Source organism: Thunnus maccoyii, chromosome 14, assembly GCF_910596095.1.
Source record: "Thunnus maccoyii chromosome 14, fThuMac1.1, whole genome shotgun sequence".
Taxonomy (NCBI): domain Eukaryota; kingdom Metazoa; phylum Chordata; class Actinopteri; order Scombriformes; family Scombridae; genus Thunnus; species Thunnus maccoyii.
The window spans coordinates 6,487,710-6,498,804 of NC_056546.1; the positions used below are offsets into that span (position 1 = coordinate 6,487,710).

General features: G+C 41.4%; 1 protein-coding gene across 3 annotated transcripts in view; it reads left to right on the top strand.

Annotated features, from left to right (window-relative positions):
* Positions 1-10,667, top strand: part of cdh11 (cadherin 11, type 2, OB-cadherin (osteoblast)) — a 93,851-nt gene extending 83,184 nt beyond the window's left edge. For 2 of the 3 annotated variants that reach the window (XM_042433669.1, XM_042433670.1), the window contains 8 exons: positions 160-273; positions 398-537; positions 987-1,123; positions 3,899-4,020; positions 4,160-4,277; positions 6,459-6,710; positions 7,544-7,695; positions 7,973-10,667. In XM_042433669.1, coding sequence (XP_042289603.1) covers positions 160-273; positions 398-537; positions 987-1,123; positions 3,899-4,020; positions 4,160-4,277; positions 6,459-6,710; positions 7,544-7,695; positions 7,973-8,338 — 1,401 coding nt within the window. In that variant the 3' untranslated portion in view covers positions 8,339-10,667. Of the gene's footprint in view, positions 1-159; positions 274-397; positions 538-986; positions 1,124-3,136; positions 3,226-3,898; positions 4,021-4,159; positions 4,278-6,458; positions 6,711-7,543; positions 7,696-7,972 lie in introns of those variants that run through there. The other variant, XM_042433671.1, reaches the window with a different exon arrangement.
* Positions 10,668-11,095: the final 428 nt, after the last annotated feature.

An 11,095-nucleotide genomic window follows, 5' to 3' on the forward strand; every position in this document is an offset into this window, starting at 1 on the left:
CAAGGGTACTGCACTGGTCACACTGCATTTCACAAGGCCAATACAAGCTCTGCAGTGGACGCAGCACGCAGATATTAATACACAACAAAAATTATAATACAGCATCAATTTTAATTTGAAGAAACTGATTACTGATCTCTCTCTCTTTGTCTCTTCCAGCCGGTGGACTTCGAGACTAAAAGGTTGTACACTTTGAAGGTGGAGGGATCCAACCCTCATGTCGACCCACAGTTCCTCGCTTGGGGGCCTTATAAAGACGAAGCCACAATAAAGGTATATATGTGAAAAATATGTTTGTAAAACTATGAGCTTGTATGGGTTAATGTGTGTGACTAGATAAATATCCTAAGAGCCTTTCAACAATTCTGTCTGCATGTGTGTGTGTGTGTGTGCGTAGATAACAGTGGAGGATGCAGATGAGCCTCCTGTATTCGTAGCTCCCAGTTACACTTTTGAGGTAGAGGAGAACGCGCCTGAAGGCACCATGGTGGGACGAGTCCACGCCAAGGACACTGATGTTGCCAACAACCCTGTCAGGTAACACAGACACAGAGACAGACGCAGAGGCACACACACGGAGCATGCACTCACACAAACACATTCGCTACGACAGGCTTGTAGCGGTGGGGGAATATTGAATTTTCACACTAAACTTCTCATGGAACACCGCCAAAAAAAATATTTAAATAGTGTTCCTTCAGCTACACTGAACAAATAATATGACTCAGAGAAGCTTGGCTTTACACTCATATTTTTATGCATAAACACAATTACATAGAAAGACGTTTTCAACAGAGAGGGATGCAAAGTAGGACTACAAAAGCATGGCCAGACACGTTATAAAAATCGACTCTTTAAGACTGAGAAGATACTTCCGTCGTGCAGGATATCTAATGCTTTAAAATACTGTGCACCAGTTTTCTATAAATCTCTTGATCCTAATGTGTTATAGCACTATTATGTATGTGTGTGCATTCTCTGTATAGGTATATGATCCCTCGGTACACCGACGTGGAGCAGTTCTTCAGCATAAACTCAGAAGACGGCATGATTACCACAACCAGACCTCTGGACAGAGAATCACAAGCCTGGCATAATATATCTGTGTCAGCTACGGAGATAGGTACGTTTTCACACTCATAAAAAACAGACACACAAACAAATCTGGACACATTTTGAGAGAATTGGGACTGAATCTGTGTGCGGTGGGGCTATCTTGTCAAATATAGGCTACAAACACACACACTTCTAATTGCCTTCATAGTGCGAGCTGGAAAAATGTTGGGGATGTGAATCCACACTCATACCTATAACGTTTGAATGGGAAGTGACACAATGGCTATGAGGCTGTCACTGCTAATTTACTGATATTTTCAGCTATTTCAGGAGAGCAGTTAGTTAAAAAGCTACAGTCTTCCTGTTCTTCCATCTTGGCTGCTGTGTGATTTGTGCCACTGAAATTAAATATATGCTGATATAGGATAAAGAGACAAAGTCAAAGATGAACAAACAGATGGAAAAGTCCCAGATAGCCACTAGGCTGTACATATGCTGGCATCCAGAGCCCAACCTGTCATTCTGCGGTGCTGGATGCACTCCATGACATCTTATGTACAGACTTTAAGTGGATTCAAGCTGCTGCCTTTCATTTTTTTTCCCCCTCTGGGTGGGACCAAAGTCAGCATTTTTGCCGTGAATGTCAGTGAAGAACTGCCGAAACCTTAGTAAATTAATTATATGCTCAGTTTTAGCCATTGGCTTTATGCAGACTGCTGTAGAGTAGACGGTGATAATATTTTTGTTGCGTGTATCCAGCTGTTACCCTGCTTCAGTGTTTGGTGTCTGAGGCCAGTGTTCATGTGCATTCATTTGCTGTTTGTCTGCGTGGCATATTATGTTGTTTTCATGTGACTCTTTTGACAAAAATACACATTTAGTTAGTTTAGTTGCATAAATTAGCTGAGATCCGGCTAATAAATTCTCCAATTTCGATTTAAACTGCTTTTTAATCTTAGTTTTGTTAATGAAAGGGGAAGACAGAGACAAAAAAAAAAAGACAAAATGAAGAAAATATAAAGATTTAAGTACAAACAACTGTTAAAGCACCACTGAGATTTTAACTTTTTTATAGATTTGAACAGTTTACTCTAAGTTAACTGTTTATTACTGAGTGAATATGGCAGTTATAGCACAGAAAGCTGGTAAAACCAAAGTAAAAACAGTTGAGGCAGAACTAAAACTTTTAACTGTATCTCCACCACAAACACTCTTGCTAGCTATGGCGAGAGAGAGAGAGAGAGAGGGGGGGGGGGGGAGAGAAAGGGGGAATGCCAGTCGACCAACAGGCCCCTCTGGAGCTTTCTCTCCCCGGCTTCAACCCCACAAACCCTTCAGCCAGCGAGCCACAGTGGCCCCACCCTGGTATTCTGTGGTTGGGGCTCAAACTAGCCGAGCGCCGCGTGGTTTCCCTGTGGCGTGCTAGACGCCAGACAGCCAGATGGAAACGGGCTCACTGCCCACAAAACTAGGACTATTGCAGGCTATGCTAACCGCTAACGGGCTCTGGGAAGCTAAATACATGCCTTGTAATGACAGGGTAGTGGAAAACTCATACTGGCTAGAATTGCAAATATGCAAGGCGGACAGTAGAGTGAAGAGATGGATATTTAGTTGTGTTTTTTTTAATTAGTTAGCTTTCTTTTTTAAAGATAAATGGATCGAAAAATACACTGTTCTCTCTCAGTGACTACGTTTACATGCATAAAATATTCTGGTTTTAGCCCTTATTGCGAAAAAGACAATATTCCTACTAAGCTGTTTACATGGCTAATGAAAATGATTACTCCACTAAAATTCCCGTTTATATGCAGAGGGTTTTCAGGGAATCACAAGATCTTAAGAAACCAGTGAGTGCCTGATATTCATAAATGATATTGATATGACTGATATTTTAAATGTATAGTTACGGGCACATCCAGTACCTAGGTTGTCCCATGATGTTTACTGCACTGCTGAGTGTTTTTGGTGCATCACACCGTCAGTCCGTGGCTGCATGTCAGGATAATAACCAATCCCCTCCAATCCCATCGTGGAGAAGGCATGCTCTCTTTTTCCAGCTCTCCACTCTCCTCTCATTCCTCTCCTCCGTCTGCCTTCCTGCTCCAGTATATGTCATTTTGCCTGTGCAGGGGTAAACACGCAAGAGGTCTTGTGTCGCAAACTGTGGTAAAAACCCCCGATTGACACGCATATTCTGAATGCTACTAAAACCCAGATAATATCGGCATAATTTGGCCTGAATCGGAAAATCCAAAGGGAATGTGCGGTTTACATGACCCGTATCAAATTCAGAATATTGTCATATTCGGAATAATAGTGGAATATTAGTGTGCATGTAAACATAGTCAGTCTTTCTTAGTTAATATTCTGAATGAATCAGGCTCTCTGGGAGTTCATGTTTGCTGCATATGTCTACTTTGGCTGTTTAGAGATCATTCTCTGTGCTTCACAACATTTTTTTTTTTCTTCAATTTATCCCCAGGAGGCATAACTTGACATTTGTCACTTTTGCACATCAAGATTGTTTGAGTAAAACGCTTGTGAGAGAGCTAACCGAGTGGCAGACTGTCTGACTGAATATTTTGATGTCTCTTAGATTCATGTCTGTAATTTTTTTTTGCAAATCTAAATAACAAACAGCTGAGTGAGTAGCTGACTGATTGACAGGCTGGAAAATATTCATAGTTAGCTTTGTCGATGCTAAACATGGATTAGAATGCAGATACACAAACGAGCACAAATGACATTCTGACTTTAATATTTTGACTCTGTTTTGAATTTCCATCTGCAGCAGAATACTGATGATTTTGTCCTATATATATATTGTGTGTGTGTGCAGGAGGCCACCACCAGGACACCAAAGTGCGTGTTAACATCAAAGTGAAAGATGTGAACGACAACGCCCCGGAGTTTGCTACCAACAATGAAGTCCTCATGTGTGAAACTGTTACACCAGGAAAGGTACGTCTGTCTATGTGAATGTGTTTGTGCATGCACAGTGGAGATGCATGTACAGTATATGTATATGATTGGGAGGATTATAGTAAATTTTACCCAGGAACAGTATTTTGATGTATTTGTCTCTGTGTGCGTGGTTTAGGTCATTGAAACCATAAGCGCGGTGGACAAAGACGAGATGGCTCACAGACAACACTTCACGTTCATCCTTGCTCCAGAGGTCAAGCACAACCACAACTTCTCCATCAAAGACAACAGAGGTGGGTGACCTTTAAAATAATATTTTCATTTATTTCTCCCACTTCTTGTTTCTTTTTCAGTTCCTTTCTGTTTCTAGCCCTCTCTAGCAGCCGGTCACACTGTTTCTCTCTCTCTCTCCCTCTTTTCACTCAGATTAGATCAAAGCATAACCAGATGGAGGCTTACAGTACCTTGTAGAAAGCAGCAGGTGCTCTGAAATCTCTCTCTCTCTCTCTCTCTCTCTCTCTATCCCTCACACATACACACACACACACGAATGCACATGTGTCCTTGGGGCTGTATTAATTGCGGTGGGGTCTCTGTCCGTCTGTACATATATCTTTGGGGGCCAGCTGATTGAATTAAGTTTTGTGAGTACTGGGAGAAAGACTTACAGGAAGAAAAAAAAAGAAAAGGAAGAGAGAATAAGGCAAGAGAAGGGGAATATAGATAGAGAAGAAGAGGCTCTAGGAGACAGATCACAGAAAAAACCAGGGAGTGTATCTTTAGTACACTGGACCAGCAGCAACTCCCTGTGTATCAACACAGTAGACATACATATAACAGGGAGAATATCAGAGCAAAACTCAAAATGTCACCAAAAGTGCCATTTATACAGACATAACAGGCAGATATAGATATAGAGACAGACAGATAGATATATACACAGATCCCTTAGATACACACACACACACATGCACACAGACAGCTGTCAGGGAGTACCAGTGTTGGCAGGAGGCTGATAGCAACAGATGACAGTGACATCAGTATCAGAGAGAGATGAGGGGGGAGTTACCTTCTCCTTCTTTTGGGGGTGAGAAGTTTTAATGAGCCCTTCTGAGTTTTTTTTGTTTCTTACTGATAATTGATTACATCCCTCTTTTCCTTTCACCCTTAGTGCAAGTTCTTTGAATTGCTCAAGGGCTGAATTTGAATTTTGAATTGCACTCTATGGATGACTGTCGTTGCTTTATAACAGTAAGTCTTAGTGTGAGGATGAGAGGGTGGCTCAGGAGGTAGAGTGGGTCGTCCACCAATCAGAAGGTTGGAGGTTTGAAGTATCCTTGGGCAAAATACTGAACCCCCAAATTGCTGTTTGAGTGTGTGTGTGTGCGTGTGTGGGAATGGGTGTGTGAGCTTTAGAAACATTTGTAAAGCTCTTTGGATCAAAAGCACTGTATCGCTCCTGATGAGCAGGTTGGCACCTCGCACGGCAGCCTCTGCCATCAGTGTATGAATGCGCGTGTGTGAATGGGTGAATGTTGGCATGTGTTGTAAAGCACTCTGAGTGGTCGGTAGACTAGAAAATCGCTTTATAAATGCAGTTCATTTACCATTACTGGAGTAGGGTCATTTGAAGGAGGCACAGTCATTATAGACTCAATTCTTGAAAAAGAAAAAAAAGAAAGTCATTCAGTGTTTCCAGGCCTGTGGATATGTGGTTGTACTGTAGTTGTGCTGCATCCATCTTAAAAGTGACTCTCATACCTGCAATACACAGATGAATCTGCAAAGAGCTCCGGGGCTAAAAGCACTAAACATTACAGCTTTTAAATTAAAATTAAGGACCGAGTTTGAGTTAAGGTTGAGATTAAAAGTTGGAGGCGAAAAGCTAAGAAATAAAAGCAGCACAGCACAGTCGCTCCTAGATGTATCACTTAGATTGCTCTGTAATGTATTTTTAATGTAAATGTTGAAGACTCTTAGCGTGGTGATGTTGACTTCTGAAATGCCTTCGAAGTACCTCATCTCCTCCTGTGTTTGCAATAAAGCTTGTGTGGCATTAGAGAAGAAGAGAGGCAGACAGAAGGGAGGGGGATTTTTGGAAGGTGGGGGGGGGGTTAACAGCAGTAACAGTGACTTTTGATTATATTTCATCCTCAACTGATATATTGACCCACTGACAGGGATTTAATATCACCAGATGACACTTCATTGGCTCTTGTGTCTACATTATGTGTGTCTTTGTGTGTGGGTGGATGACAATGGTAAAGACAGAAAAGGTGTGAATGAGTGGCTGAGAAAATGTGCATTGTGTGTGTGTGTGTGTGTGAGAAGAGAGAGCGATGGAGTCCAAGCTATGACGAAAGAGTTTGTTATTGGCAAGCTCAGAGAATGTACCGAAAGAGAGAGATCTTTCTATCGTTTTAGCCGCTCATCTTTCTATCTACTCACTGACATATTTCTATGTCTCTCCACAGACAGCACAGCCAGTATCTACGTGCTCCGTAAAGGATTCAGTCGTCTGACCCAGGATGTTTACTACCTCCCCATCGAGATAAACGACAATGGTTTCCCCGCCATGAGCAGCACTAACACCCTGACCATCAGAGTCTGCTCCTGTGACAACAGAGACACCATCCTCTCGTGTAACGTGGAGCCGTACGTCCTACCCGCTGGTCTCAGCACCGGAGCGCTGATAGCTATACTGGCCTGTATTGTCATTCTGCTGGGTAAGGAGTTAAAAACTCAAAATTGGAGATTTGTTTGGTTGTGAACACCAAAAAGGGATTACTGATTTACGTAAGATTTCCTGGCTGCTACATGGAATTTCAATTGGTTAAGATTATCTAGCGGTGTGTTTACAGAATGAATCTTTTAACCAAATCTGTCAAGACGCCGTCCCAATAATAGCAAACATGCCTGATATTTGCTTTACACCGAGGTGACACATGGGGAGTCAGTCTACTGCCTTTGTTGATGTTTCTCATGTGATTTGCACTGCATCATTTGAGCTCCGGTTAAGATTAGAAATCCTGGAGTCACCTCTTCTCTCTCAAAACCAATCCTTGAATAATAATGTAGTGTGTGCAGATTATTGTCTGAGGGACAATCAGTTTTTGTTGTTATTTTTTACAACAACAATAGGTCTTCAACATGGTCTCCAGCCTACGTTTTTTTTTTTTTTTTTCTCAGCCCACTAGGTAACCCACATTGCAGCTGTTATCTGTCCTTTTTTTAACAGTGTTGTACTTCTGCACATTGTATCCTCACAGTTGGGGTCTACTCTGCATTTTACTCACAATACTACACAATCGAGAACATTTTAGAAGACACGTTGATAACCACCTGCAATTAAAATGGCATGTTTGCGTAGCACAATACAATAATGATATTAATCAAACTGTCCTAGGTCTAATTACAGTATCTCCCACAGTGCACGCTAATTATCTAATACTCACTTTTCTCTTTTTTCACAGAGATTGTGTGTGGATACTTATGTAATAACTAAATTCAGAGCAATATTTGAATCGTGTGTTTGTGTGTGTGTGTTTCTCTTTGGCAGCCATAGTGGTGCTGTTTGTTGCACTGAGGCGCCAGAAGAAGGAGCCTTTGATAGTGTTTGAGGAGGAGGACATCAGAGAGAATATTATCACGTATGATGATGAGGGAGGTGGCGAGGAGGACACGGAGGCTTTTGACATCGCTACACTGCAGGTATGAAGAGGGGCACGGTGGCTTTTAACGCCCTATTTTTTATGATAATAGTTACAACAAATGTAGGTGAAGCTGAAGGGATATGAGGATGATAAAGGTATGAGTGATCACAGAGTCAAAACTCGTGTTGATATTTGGACAACATGACACACCTCATCCTCCAGCAAATAAGTGGATATCTTCCTCAGCTCTCGCTTATTCTGTACAACTTTTGCAAGTGTCTTTACAGCCTTATCTGACATTTTAAAGCAAGGTGCTTTCTTTTCTGACTGTTCAGAACCCAGACGGTGCCAACGGTTTCCTGCCAAGGAAGGACATCAAACCCGAGCTTCAGTATCCCCTCAGGCCCGGCCTCGGCCGTCCAGCGGCCAACAGCGTCGACGTCGACGACTTCATCAAGACTCGAATCGCCGAGGCCGACAGTGACCCGACCGCACCGCCCTACGACTCCATCCAGATCTATGGCTACGAAGGCAGAGGATCATTGGCTGGGTCGTTGAGTTCCCTGGAGTCTGTGACAACAGAGTCTGACTTGGATTATGACTATCTGCAGAGTTGGGGGCCGAGGTTTAAGAAGCTGGCAGATTTGTACGGGACCAAAGACTGCTGCATTAACGATGCTGATGATGGTGAAGACTCTTAACAGTGGTCTTAATAAGTGGACGCCCCTGATTTCTGATATATTGATTCCATGAGGATTTGTTAATTGAGGGTTCAAACTCCTCAGTTCACAATTGTTACCAACTACCAACTGATCAGTTCATGCCAATTCGTCAACCAACGTTAACAGCTCTCCCTCCCGTGGCGCCTTCTTTGTCCTCCAAGACGATTTGTTAATGAACACATAATGAACGCTTGGACTCAAACTGCTCCCAGTTACTCCCAAATCTTTCCTTTCCCTCCGATGTCTCTTTCCCTCTGTCTTTCTACAGACTTGAGCATTGCAGGGCTGGGAAATCTGTTATGTCACCAGTTTGTCTGTTTGGAAGTAAAATGTTGCTGTATGATCAAGATGACTTACTTATAGCAAACTGTTTAGTTTATTAGAGGTTCTATATGCTTTTTGTGGACTGGATTCACGTACTTCCTCGATGGTTCTGGAGAGAGATTTTATTCCCGTAACAGGTCTCCGAGTGGGATGTATTTCCCTTAGTCGCTCTCTTAGTGGTGTACGTGAAAGACACACAGAAAGAGAGGAAGAGATACAAGTAAATTAAAAGAAAAAATAGTTAGTATGGGATCCAGCAACTGCCTGATGTAACGAAAGAGAAACGACTGGTAATGACACCGTGTCAGGAAGGTCAAACGGTTGAAACGAAAACGCTTTTTTCACATTTGTTGTCGTGTGTGCAGAAATTCAGCAGGTACTGTGGTTTAGATGGCGTGACAGACTCTGGGTTGTTGATACTTTGAAGACGCTCACAGCATCTTCACAGTATGGTGGCCTTATAATAAATAAACAACAACTCCAGGGGTAAACACAACAAGAATAACAATGTGACGATAGAGACCACTAGCTTCAGTAGCTACCCACAGACAAATGAACACACAAGGACTGAGTATCTGTGAAAAATGCTACTCAAATACCTTTTTTTTTTTTTCTACTCCCAAAAAGAGATAGACTCAACATGGATTCAACTTAAAAAAAACTGTGGATGATTCTTTGTTTTCATTCTTCACTGCAGAGAAGACGTGAAAAAGAAAAGCTGCCCTTCTCCACGCCACGTCCACGCCCCTGTGTCCCCACCGCCCCACCCCCATTCCCTCCATTTACAATCACTTCCCATAGCAAGTCCACCAATGAATGATCACTTCCTCATTCGGAGTCCACCAATGATGATCAATCACAACGAGTAAAAACCTGTGAGCTCTAAAAATCGCCTTAAACTTAATGGACACTCTTGCAACGCAGTGCATTCTCTTTTTTTCTCCTTTTTGTTTCTTTTTGTAACTTGAAAAGTATATTCGGAAAGCAAACTACTCTCCATGTTAGGTATGTACAGAGCAATGTGCAGACATGTGATATATCACTTTGAGGATCCAACTTGCGCCAAGTGCACTCTTAAAACAGGATAAGCTGTTTCCGCCGGTACGGTAAATGTAGATCTGGAAAATATGAGTTGTGTTATTTCCCGACACCAGATATGTTGGCAGCAACATCTGTTGTATCAACATATGTTGCTATGTAAACATCTTTAAAAATGTGCACACTGGAAAATAACACAAGCTGTGTTTTCTGAGCCACATATACGGAGAGGCTGGAAGCAGAACATCCTTTTTAAGCGTGTGGGTTCTTGTTCAATCTCTTTTTTATTGTTATTATATTATTATGATTATTATTGTTGTTTTTTATTATTATTATTATTATTATTATTATGATTATCATTATTACAACAATAATTGTTCTTTCTTTGGCTGCAGCTACACAGGAACAAATTCATGTTTAACTCTTTGCGGTTCAGATTTGATGTTCTTATGGTTGTCAAAACATGGAGAGACTACATGGTATATTCCATTTTCATCTTTGGACAGCTTTAAGTTTACTGCCAAAAGTTAAACATCAGCTTTGGTTTCTGCCTGTGTACATACAACCTCTCTCATTTCTTTTGCTTTTGTTTCTTTTTTTTTTTTTGTTTTGTTTTGTTTGTTTGTTTCATTATTTGGCGTTTATTTGTTCTTTCTCCCTGGTCAAGAGGAATACTAGCAATCTGTGTTTGTTGCAGTGAGAGAACGCCTCGTTTTTATTCTCTGTCAAGTTTTATGGTACCGATTTGTACAATTTTAAAAGTTCTTATTTTAGTATACATGCAGAATATTCCAGTATTACAACAAAAAACATGTTAAGAAGATTAAAAAAATGTTACAGCATCACACTTATATTTTCTGAACATTGTACTGTTGCTTTACTATGTGCTTCAATCTCCGAAGCGAAAAAAAAAAACTTTGAAATAAATGCTCTTTTTATAAAATGATACTGAACTGTGTGTGTGAATAAACTTTGTGTTAGCTTCGGGCACTACACTGCTTACATTTTTGCAGAAAGGATTCCCATTATAGTAGCTAAAGGTGGTAGCCAGGTGGTCTGTCTGGGATCCAATTCCAAAAAACATGAGCAACAGTAAATGTGTGAATGTTAGCCCAATAAAATGTTTCACGGTCGACTCAGAGTCCAGTTACCAGAGTAAGAGTACAATCAAGCTCACCTGCGGAGCAGTCGCCCCACTCTACCCTCACACAGCCAACATGAGTCTCATGTTTTACCTGTAAGACTGGTGTTTTAATACTGTTGTTCATCATTTGTGATGTGAAAACCTCAGATTTCCACACAGTCAGAAAAATAAAGTGTGTGTCCAGGTATTAACACCAAGGAGCGTCTCTCCTGCCAGCTGCTGACAGCGCT